This window comes from Marmota marmota, unplaced genomic scaffold (assembly GCF_001458135.2).
Source record: "Marmota marmota marmota unplaced genomic scaffold, marMar, whole genome shotgun sequence".
In the NCBI taxonomy this organism is placed as follows: Eukaryota; Metazoa; Chordata; class Mammalia; order Rodentia; family Sciuridae; genus Marmota; species Marmota marmota.
This window is the reverse complement of record NW_025999853.1, coordinates 9,602,254-9,614,574: the sequence shown is the minus strand read 5'-3', so window position 1 is coordinate 9,614,574 and position 12,321 is coordinate 9,602,254. Positions and strand designations below refer to the sequence as shown.

General features: G+C 35.1%; 2 protein-coding genes across 2 annotated transcripts in view; one reads left to right on the top strand and one right to left on the bottom strand.

Moving 5' to 3' along the window:
* Positions 1–538, bottom strand: part of Nup37 (nucleoporin 37) — a 39,820-nt gene extending 39,282 nt beyond the window's left edge. The window contains exon 1 of the mRNA XM_048803047.1: positions 278–538. The gene's annotated coding sequence lies outside the window, so the exon portion shown is untranslated. The remainder of the gene's footprint in view (positions 1–277) is intronic.
* A 119-nt stretch (positions 539–657) lies between these two features.
* The window catches only part of LOC107139963 (PARP1 binding protein), a 55,258-nt gene continuing 43,594 nt past the window's right edge, over positions 658–12,321 (top strand). Inside the window, 2 exon segments of the mRNA XM_015482848.2 lie at positions 658–774; positions 4,882–5,037. Coding sequence (XP_015338334.1) covers positions 4,885–5,037 — 153 coding nt within the window. The 5' untranslated portion in view covers positions 658–774; positions 4,882–4,884.

Below are 12,321 nucleotides of genomic sequence, written 5' to 3'. Positions count from 1 at the left end.
CTACGCTAATAATAATAATAATAATAATAATAATAATAATGGCATTGTGTCCATCTACAACTAAAAAAAAATTAAAAAACAAAAGAAAAAACAAGTGTCTGAGTCTGTACTGAGAATGAGATAAGTCTTACCCCTCAGGGAGCTTATATACTAATAACCTTAATGAATGCGGATCCAGGACTGGACACGTGTTAAGGGTAACCAGCAGGTGAGAAGTCCTCCAATGCAGAGAGAGATGCTAGTGCCAGAGTTTGGAGGTCGAGACTCGGTACCTCACCTATTGCTCTTGAAAGCCTGGTGCCAACACTCACAGGGCTTCACTGTACCCGAGGGCTGGGACCTGCCCACTCAAGTCACAGAGTGGAAGGGCAGATGAAGAGGGAAGGAACAAGATAACTCCCAAGCCTCTCCCAGAGCCAGGTGTGTCCCGTGACAACCCGCCTCCCTGAGCCCGAGATCAAAGGGAAGAGCTCCTGGGGGACAGGGTTGGAGCCCGGGGGGACCCAAAGCGACCGGCGAGGCCCCCTGGATCGCCCGCGCGCTACGCACCGGAGAAGGCGGGGAAGCGACCTGGAGGGAGCTGGTCTCAGCTGCGGGCTGCAGCGGCGCGCGTGCCTCTGCTTCCGGGTCGAAGGGCGAGCGCAGCGATTGGTTCCCGAGCCCTCCCGCGATATTTGAAATGTAACCAGCAACTACTTGAGCAGCGGTCCATCTGTAGTCGTGAGGGGCCTTACCTCCCTGAGATTTGCACCTCCGGGGTCTTCTCTGAGCTAAGTGAGTTTCGCTTTCTCCTTGCCGCCATTCCTACTTTGCGTGACGATTCAAAATGCGGCTTGTCTGAGCGTTTCGGTGATAGCACAGTGCTAAGTGACCACCTGGGGTTTTGTGTAGTGGCTTTCTCTAAAGACTATTGGGTCAGCACGCATTGGACAGAGTTCACAGTATTTTGTGCTGGAGCTGAAAGATCCCGAGGGATCCTGCAGATTGGAAGATTGAGGTTCATGGAGGCTTGCTTAAAGTCCATTAGAAAGGCAGGAAATCAGGATTCTAGTTCTAGGATGTAGGCGGACTCCAATTCCACAATTCCCCTCTTCCTTTGTTATTATTTGCACCCAAGGAACATTTAGGACCTGCCTTCTGATAATAACAGCATCAACTGCCATTTTTATTTAGTAGTACCTACTAAATGCTCAGCATTAAGTGGGTTGTATAATTTTTTCATTAATGCCTAATCATTTTATTAGGTAGAAATTATCTTACCCTTTCTGCAGATGCTCATAAGAGATTTTAAATACCCCAAAGCGTAGAACTAACCAATAAGGGGTCTGGGTGTGAATTCTGCTGTATCTGAATCCAAAGTATATTTCTATCAACCATCTCACTTTGCCTCCCAGTGAGAATTTTCTGTTTCATGTATATATATCTATATCTATCTATATCTATCTATCTATCTATATCTATATATATCTATATATATATATCTATATATATATATATATTTTTTTTTTTGCTTCAGTGCACCTTGGAGTAGACTTTTTAAAAACAAGTGTTTATTTCTAAGGCCACATTCTAAGGCTCTTTTTGTACAGTGTAGCCTGCAAAGTGCTTGCACATAAAGTCTCTCATTGACTCCTCTCATTGACAACTGGCTGGAAGGTAAGTTGAAAAATTAGATTTTCAGTGTTCTGATACCTCTACTGGGCAGCCAGGTGTAAAGCTTATTAACTAGGTTCACACAGCCACTGGAAGAGCTACTAGAAGAACAGGAACTAGATCAGAGGTTGGCAAACCATTTGCACTTCCTGTTCTTGTACAGTTGGCTTCTGAACTAAGAGTGGACTTTACATGTTTAAATAGTTGGGAGAAAAAAAACGAATATTTTGTGATATGTGCAAATTATATGAAAACACAAATTTCAGTGTCCACAAATAAAATTTTATTGGATCACAGCTCTGCTCATTTGTTTATATTTTGTCCACGACTATTTTCATACTATAAGGTAAAGTAGTTATGACACAGATGATATGGCCTGAATGTCTTAAATGTTTACTATTTGTTCTCTCCAAAAAATTTGCTGACCCCTAGATGAGACTCTTGGTTGGTGTTCTGTCACCATTAGTGTTTTTCCCCCCTTCTTCTTATCCTTCTTCTCTCTTTTGGTGTTTTGGAACTGAGAATTTAGCCCAGTGGTGCTTCCAGCTCTTATCCTCATTTTGCGACAGAGACTTGCTAAATTTGTGGAGGCTGGCCTTGAACTTGCAATCCTTCTACCTTAGCCTCAGGAGTTTCTGGGATTGCAGGTGTATACCACTGTGCCCGATGTAATGTTGTTTCAATTTTAACTCAAAATAACCTACAGCCAGGCAGGGTGGCACATGCCTATCATCCCAGCAGTTCCAGAGGCTGAGGCAGGAAGATTGCAAGTTCAAGTACTGGAAATGGAGCTCAGTGTAAAGTTCCCCTGGTTTCAATCCCCAGTACCAAAAACAAAAACAAGCAAAAATGACTTAGAATCTCATAATGTGTGATAATAGGTTATGTGCTTTTTTATGTGCCAGGCACTGTTCCAAAAGCTTTGTGTGTATTTATGTCATTTTCTCATTGCTCTCACAAAACCCTACAACATAGGAACTATTTTTATTTTCAGTTCAAGGAAACTGAGGCAGGACAAGTGATATAAGTTGGCCAAGATCCCAAAACTAGTAAGTGGGTGGAGCCAGGATTCAGAATGATCTAATTCTAGATGAGTTTTCACTTACAGGAATCTCAACTCATAGTATCTTTAAAAAAAATACCAGTAAGGAATCTGCTGAAATTTTATTTCAAGTAAACTGATAATATCACTGCTGCTGATGCTTTACTTACTTCTTCATATTCTTCTTTTTAAGAGATGGAGGTGATATTTTGAATAGAAATATAACTTAGCTAAGTGTGGTCTGCTACCTGTGTTTTTAAATAGTATCACAGATTATGTCTGTAATTTAAATTATTATTTTGCAGATGGCATATGCCCTTTTTCTTCATTGTACAAGCCTTAGGTACCTAGTAAACATCTGGGATTCTGTTTATGCTTCATAAGAACAAAAGGATAACAGAGGAGTCAGTAAATAGGATGTGTATGGAAAATACCACATGTGAAGATTGTGTTGGAGACTTGGGTAGTTAAAAGAAAATGGGAAAAAAACTTAGCAGGCATATTTGTAAACTTGCTGCCTTGTGTATATAAAACATTGGCACGACATCAGGTTATTTTGAAGGGCTTTTGTCAGCATGAGAAGAAGTTATGAAATATAGTGATTTAAGAGTCCAGCTTATAGACTTAGAAATCTATATTTATGCCTGTTTGACCATTTACTAGCTGAGTGACGTGCATTATTTTCTTCAGGTGTGAAATGAGGATAATAATAGGCTTTACCTTGATATGGTACTTTTAGGAGTTGAGTGGGGTAATCAATATTAAACTTTTGAAAAGTATCTGACACCACATAATTCCTAAATGTTAGCTCTTTCATTGGTTGTCTATTGCTGTGGCAACATACCACCTCAAAATTTGTGACTGTAAAATAACAACCTTTTTTTTAATGGTTCTGTAGGTCAGCAGTTTGATACTATACTCAGCTAGGTCATTCTCCTGCTGGTCTTGCCTGAGATCACTCATGTTGCTGACATTCATCTGGCAGGTTGACTGAGGCTAGGTAGTGTAAGGACACCTCCCTCATTCACCTGTGAGTTGGTGTAAGTTTCACATGGAGTGCTGTGGTTCTCTTTCATGTGTCCATTTCAGGAGGCTAGCATGAACTTTTTAATACAGCAGTCTCAGGGCCACAATATAGTGAGAGTTGAAGGCCTTGTGTAGGGAGGTCCTCAAGACCCAGAATGGATGATTTGTTAGGAGGATTTGGAGTACTCAGCATATAGTCGTAGTCATGGATATAATTTATTACAGCAAAAGGATACAAAACAACAGTGCAAAGGAAAAAGGAATATGGGGCAAAGTCCAGGGAGACCAGGTATAAGCTTCTAAAGGTCCTCTTCTCGTAGAGTCACACAGGAATCAACCAGAAACAGGTGACAACACACATGAAATGTGTCTACTGGGGAAGACTTATTAGAGACTTAGTGCCAGGTTTTTTTTGTTGTTATTGTTTTGTTGTTTTGTTTTTTAATTGGGGGCTGAGCACATAGGTGTGCTCTGTCTGAATTCCAGACTCAGAAGGAGACCAAATGTTCGGCATAAACTATATTATTTGTACAAATAGTTTAGCACAGTGAACTACTTTTATTGGAAACCCTCCTGAAATCTAAGTTCCCAGAATCTAGCTGCCAATGTTAGCAGTCATTCTTGATGCATTAACTCTTCTGTACTTCCTAAGGCCTTGTCTTTGAATTCCCATATGTCATTCTCATCACATGCTATTGGTAAAATTAAGTCACAAGACTGACCCAGATTCAAAGGGTTGAAAAAATAGACCACCACTTTTGGAACAATATAAAGATGGGAGGAAACTGGCTCCCCTTCCCCTTAAACTACCATCTATCTCAAAATAAATATTTTAAAAATACAGCTTTAATTAGTTATGTCTGCGTCTTTAATTATAAGTCTGCAGAATTCATGTTTTTTTTGTGAATTTTCAGAATTGAAGGTTGAATTTTGTTATTTCAAAAGATTTGGCTTAAGAAAACTAAAGTAGAGGAAAATATGATTGAGCAGAAATTGTATTATTCTGTTTTCCTGAATTTAATTAACAACAATCTTGGTAAATATGAAATAATCTCTCATTTACTACCCCCCCCCTTCTAATTGTGCTTGCTTACACATGTTAAATGTTAATTTCCAATTAAAATAAAGCACTTTAACATTGTATTCTGTCCTACTTTAAGGGAATGGCTGTGCTTAATCAGAAGTCTGTCTTGGACATGATTAAAGCATTTAGAAGGAACTGGCATGTTCTTTGTGATTCTGAAAGAACTACTCTGTGTGGCGCAGACTCCATGCTCTTGGCATTGCAGCTTTCCATGGCAGAGAACAATAAACAGGTTAGTAAACTATATTTAGGTTTACTCTTCTATTTTTTTCTAAATAAAAATAAGGCTTTTTATTTGCTGCCCATTTAAAAAAAAAAAATATATATATATATATACACACACACACACACACACATATTTTAGTCATAGACACAATACCTCTATTTATTTACTTTTATGTGGTGCTGAGGATAGATAGAAACCAGTTTTTCACATGTGCTAGGCAAGTGCTCTACCACTGAGCTACAACCCCAGCCCAGTTGCTGCCTATCTGAATAAACTTAAGCTTATGTCCATCAATTTCTTTGAAACGTTTGCCCCTTCTATGATGGTATCATATATTAAAAATGCTGCTGCATATCTGTGTCAAAATATTTCAATTGCTTTTGAAATAATTTGTTTCAAAATTGAGACCTTCATATGTACAATTTGACATAGGACATGCACATTTAATATTTCATGGGAGGTCTTCAGATAAACATGCAACTATTATGATTATTATGGTTAAATTTATTCCTGTTTAATAAGTGTTCCTTGGTTCCCTAAAAGAAGTTCTAGATGACACATATACTTTTTATTTAAACATAATTATAGTTTCAAACTCTGTGGTATGGATTAATTATTCCAAAAACAGATTGTAAAGACTAATAATTTGTGAAGACTTTCAAACAATACTGACCTTTTGTGCTCTAATCCTAGAAATTCAGATTATCCTAATCTGCATTGAAGCGCTGGAAAACTGCCTTTTAAAATCTCCCTTAAATGATTTTTTTATAGACAGCTTGGGCCAAACTAAGGGGCCGGAGGTGTTCATAGGCGAGAAGGAATAATGTAGGCTAGAGCAGTTAAGGAAAAACTTCTTGATTTTAGGTAGATTTTGGAGAAAGGAAGGGAAGGTTTTAGAGGAAGGATGTATTTCATAGCATAATAATTTTTAATAATGAAATAAACTAGAAATAATCTAAATGTACATTGTTTGTAGGTTCTTTTTATGTAGATTTGTAAACCATTAATGGAATGCTGTGCAATCATTAAAAAGCTTGGGTAGACATACATTTATTGGTTTGGAAAAATATATATATATTGCTAATAAAACAGGTAGCATGGTGTTATAGTTAAGAATAAGGGCTCTGGGAGTCAGTCTTGGTTCACAGTCCATTTTTAGCCTTTTGATAGGCCTTAAGCATATCTCAATTAAAAAAAATTAAAAAAATTTTTTTTAGTTGTTGATGGACCTTTATTTTACTTATTTTTATGTGGTGCTGAGGATTGAATCCAGTGCCTCACACATGCTAGGCAAGCGCTCTACCACTGTGCTACAACTCTAGCCCTTAAAAATTTTTTAATAGACAAAAATCATATATATTTATCCTGAATAATATATTGTTTTAAAAGATATATACATTATGAAATGATTAAATAGAGCCAATTATCATACATATTACCATACAGGCTTATAATTTTTGTGATAACACTTAAAATCTGTTATTTTATTAATTTTCAAGGATACAAAGTATTCTCAGTCAGCATGTTATACAGTTGATCTCTTAGGCTTATTCTTCCTATCTAACTGAAATTTTGTATCCTTTGACCAATATCTCCCTAATTCAGTTCCCATCTGGCTCCGGCTAACTCTCATTCTACTCTCTACTTCTATAAGTTCAAGTTTGTTACATTCCGTAAGTAAGTGAATCTTTGCAGAATTTGTCTTTCTGTGCTTAGTTTACTTCATTAGGATAGTATCCTCCAGATTCAACCTGTTGTCACAAATGACAGAAATTCCATCTTTTGAAAGATTGATGGTATTCTATTGTGAATATACACAAAATTTTCTTTTTCTATTCATCCATTGATGGACATTTAAATTGATTTCATACTTTAGCTATTGTGGGTAATGTTTCAAGGGAACACAAGAGTGCAGTTACCTGTTTTACAAACTGAATTCAGTTCCTTTGGATACACACCCAATGAAGGGATTGCTAGATCATATGGTAGTTCTAATTTTAATATTTTGAGGAACCTCCATACTATTTTCCATAATGACAGTACTAATTTACACTCTGAGCAACAGAGCCTGAGGGTTCCCCTTTGTCTACATCTTCTCAAACACTTTTTATATGTCATCTTTTTAATAGTAGCCATTCTGATAGTGTGAGGTGATACCTCATTGTGTGTTTAATTCGCAATTCTCTAATAATTTACTCATTCAGAGCATATTTTGATTTTTCTTGGACATTTATATATCTTCTTTTGAAAAATGTCTATTCAAATTCTTTAATTATTTTTAATGGAATTATGTTTTATAATATTGAATTGTTTGAGTTCCTTATGTGTTTTAGATATTAACTCATTATTAATGTTTGTTTTGCAAACAGTTTCTTCCATTCTGTTTTTTTTTTTTTTTTTAAACTCTTTTGTTATATTATCCCTGCAGAAGTTTTTTAGTTTGAAGTAGTCTCATTTGCCTATTTTTGCTTTTGTTGCTTGTATGTTTAGGTTCTTACAAAAAAAGTCATTGCCCACACCAGGTGATGGAGCTTTTCCCTGTGTTTTTTCCTAGTTGTTTTACATTTCAGGTCTTACATGTAAATCTTCAACCCATTTTGAGTTGATTTTTTAAAATGATCTGAGATGAAGGTCTGTTTTAGTTTTCTGCATGTGAATATTTAATTTTCCCAACACTGTTTATTCATTCTTTCCCTGTCATGTGTTCTTGGCATCATTGCTGAAAGGCAATTGACTATAAATGTGTGGATTTATTTCTGGGTGCTTGCTCTATTCTCTTGCATTATCATGTGACTGTTTTTAAACCAATACCATATTGTTTTGATTACTATACTTTTGTAGTAAATTTTGAAATTAGATAGTATGATGCCTCCAGTTTGTTCTTTTTGCTTAAGATTGCTTTGGCTATTCAGAGTCTTTTGTAGTTATATATATATACATTTTAATATTTTCTCTGTTTTTGTGAAAAATGCCATTAGAATTTGATAGGGATTGCATTGAATGTGTAGGTCAATTTGGGTAGTGTGCACATTTTTAACAATATTCTAATTCATGGACATGGGATTATTTTCCATTTATTTCTGTCTTCAGTTTCTTTTATCAACATTTTATAGTTTCAATGAACAGATATTTAATAAATTAACTTCTAAGTATTTTTATTATTTTTGTAGCTATTTTCTTTATTTTTGGATAGTGCACTGTTAGTATAGAAACATTACAGATTTCTGTACTTTTTTTTTATTTTGTATTCTTCCACCTTACTGAATTCATTTATTAATTCTGACAATTTTTTTGTGGAGTCTTCAGGGTTTTCTGTATATTAGATTATGTCATCTCCAAACAGAGACAATTTAACATTTTCCTTTGTAATTTGAATGCCTTTTATTTTTCTCTTGCCAAATGGCTCCAGCTGGGATTTATAGTTCCACAATGAATAGAAGTGGTGCAAATGAGCATCCTTATCTTATTCCTGATCTTAGAAGGAAAGATACTTTTTCATGATTGAGTATGATGTTAACTGTGGGGTTGTCATATATGATCTTAAATGTGTTCATATATATTCTTCTAGACTTAATTTATTCAGAGTTTTTTATCATGACAGGCTGTTTTGTTTTGTCAAATGATTTTTTTTTTAAAAATCTTGAGATGACCATATCATTTTTGTCCTTCATTCTGTTAATCAGGTGTATCATGTTTATAGATTTGCATGTGTTGAAACATCCTTACATCATTCAGATAAATCCCACTTGTCCATGGCAAATGATCCTTTTAACATGCTGTTGAATTTGGTTTATTAGTATTTGGTTGAGGTTTTTTTGCATCTATTGTTCATCAGGAAGATATTTGCCTGCAGTTTTCTTTTCTCATCATATCTCTTTCTGGCTTTCATATCAGGACTCTTAATGTGCATTTGGAAGTATTCCTCTTATTTAATTTTTTGGAAAAGTTTTTAAGTACCCATGGAACATTATCCAGGATAGTTCCTGTGTTAGGCTACAAATAGTCTTAATAAATCTAAGATTGAAACATCAAGTATGTTTTCTGATCACAATGGTATAAAACTAGAAATCAATAATAGAATTTTGGAAAATTCACAAACCATTGGAATGAAAAAAATAAACTGAACAACCACAGGGTCAAAGAAATTACAAGGGAAGTTTTAAAATATCTTCCAACAAACAAAAATGGAAACATAACAAAAAAATTCTGGGAAGGAGCCAAAGTAGTTCTAAGTGGGAAGTTTATAGCAATAAATATTTACATCAAAAAAGAAAATATCTCAAATAGACAGCCTAATGTACCTCAAATAACTAGACAATGAAGAACAAACTAAGCCCAAAGTTAGCAAAAGGAAGGAAATAATAAAGAATGGAGCAGAAATACTTGAGATAAAGACTAGAAAAACAACAGAAAAGATCAATGAAACTTAAGAGTTTGGCTTTTTAAAAAGATAAAATCAACAAACATTTAGCTAGACTAAGAATAAAAGAAATCATAAATGAAAGAGGAGACCTTACAAGTGATAATACAGAAGTATAAATGATCATTCCAAGCCCTGAACAGACTAATATGAACAATATACAACTGTGTAACCTAGAAGAAATACTCAGATGCCTTGATATATGCTGAATCATGATGAAATAGAAAATCTGAACAGACCAAATGACATGAAGATTGAATCCTGTAATAAAAAGTCTCCCATTAAAGAAAGGCCCCAAACCTCATGGCTTCACTGTGAATACTCCCAAACATTGAAAGAACTAATTTCAACCCTTCTCCATCTCTTCCAGAACACTGTAGAAAACATACTTCCAAACTTACTTTATGAGACTAGGACTTTTCTTAAATTCTCTGTTCATATCTTTGGCTTATGACACCATTAAGTTGGTTTATCTTTGTATTGTTTGAAAGATTCTGAACATATTTTATATACTTTCCTTGTTTTACACTTTGTTCATGTTTTGTGGAGGCAAAATTTTACCTCTGCCCTTCTAGAGTTTTTCCACTGGACCTAAGAATTAAATTGGCAGAAGACAGATCAATAGGGTAAGTGCACACAGATTTATTTAATACAAGTCTTAATGTGACATGGGAGTCTTCATAAGGAAATGAAAACCCAAAAGAAAGTTTAAGTTGAACATTTATGTGTGGAATTTGACAGAGACTAATAAAATGAAAATGTGACATGGCAAAGAGATTGAGCCAGGTAGTTAATTGGATAGAGAAGAGGCTAGGAAGGTGGGGTTATTTAAAGAGACCTGTTCAGATTTCTCTTGGCCTCAACTTCCTGTGCTTGATGGTAAGAATGTTACTTTCCTTCTGGAATAGAGAGGACTTTTTAACATGGTGATTTAATCTGCTGTAAGAAACATTGGGAAGTTGAGAGTGATCTTCTTGCATCTGCTCTTTATTAGTGCTTTTAGCCCAAGTTTTCAATATTCCAGAGCAGCATAATTTATAGTGCCATATCTTTATTCCCTGAGTAGCTTCCAGTGGCCTTCATTTGATCTACTTGAATTGAATGCATTTCACCAGCATTTATATTGGAAATCTGTTGGTTCTTAGTCTGGTATGATCAAGTGCTCCTTTGCTGCTCCATTACCATCTCCACATCAATTCCTAAAACTAGTGCACTTCATTTGTTTCTTTAAATTGTCTTCCCATTCATATTCTTATTCTTAATAGTAGATACCATTGTTCACTGGTCACTGAAAGATACCCAACACCCAAGGGTTATCCCATAGTCCCTTTCCTTTGTTCCCCATTGCAACCCATATCCAAGTCTTGCCAATTTGACTCCCAATTTAAAATTAAAGTGTCTGTCTTTAATAATCTGAAGAAATGACACCAAGGTAAGTAAGAGATTCTGAAGATATTATATAAATAGAACAGTATAGCAGGAGTTAAACCTTGGTGGCCATTTACTAGAAAATAGAGACATTAAGGTGATGAAGTATCAGTATTATATATGATTGAAGGCTGTTTTTCTGGAATCAGAACATATTCAAATCCTCTCATTTTAAAAGGATGAACATATTTTATCAACAAGCTAAGTAAAATATACTCTGAAGACGTTTAGATGTCATAATAAAAATCTTGATAATATTGAAATATTCAACCAAAGACAGTGTTTATTCAGGGCGTGTGTATGTAAGCAGTAGTTCAGTGTCTTTTTCTGCTTGCTAATTTGCTGCTTGCCAATTCACTTAATTCACTGTGAAAGTTCAGATTCTAGGTGGGGAAGAGGAGAGGTGAGTCGTGACTGAACTTTTCACAGTTCACAATTGTGTATGCAGTGGTGTTGTTTTGCAGTTCAGTTTTATTTAGCTCTATGGACACATCAGCGCAGGCACCCTCAACTGTGCTCAGAGTTCCGAGCACTCAGCAGTATAAAGCAACACACACGCCCCTACATAATACCGTATGGTAATAGTAGGGTAAAGTGGGTTATATATATATCCTTTACCTATATGTTTTATCCTTTGAATTCTTTTTACTTAAGTTCTCTTAAGTTTGAAAGCATGAGTCCTATAGTGTAGTCCTTACAACTGAATTTTATTACAACTAAACTCTTGAATACCTAGTAGAATTGTTAGTCTGTCATGTCATGCTTGTTTTATTAACCGCTTAAATGGAAGAAAAAGTATGTTACAATAATCTTTGGGTTTTATATTTTTCACATTCTTTTTGAGGGGGAATTTTTTTGGCTTGACTCATGACTCCAAAAGCTTTATGTTGCTAAAAAGGTAACCTATAGATTCATTGAGGAATGAATTTATATAACTTCATTAGTTGGCAAATAGTATTGTGGTCTTTTCTTTCTTTGGAAATGATTTCGTAGTTTGAATCTGTCTGGCAATTACGTTATATAGAATATTTTTCACCTTATATGCTCTTACTAAGAAGGTTTCAAATGTTTCATTTTGTGCAATAGACAAAGGTATCAGTTTTATTACTTCATGGAAAGCAATCTCAGCATCTATGGTAGACTTGTCACATTTGAAAATGACCTAATAGTGACCCAAGAAACGAGAAGAAAGAAGTTTTAAAATTTTATTGCATTTATGTACCACCCTTCTCCCAACAATTATTTTACTTAGAGTAGGAAAAGAGAAAGGAAATTGACATTTTTTATTCTACCATTTATCAGGTATTATTTCATTTGTACAATCTCATTTTTTAACCAAGGAAACTGGTCATACTATGGTTTAATGCTTTTTACTAGCAAGCAAGGTCAATAACCAAGGTCACACAATTAATTAATGCTCTTTAGTAGACCTGCTATCTTTC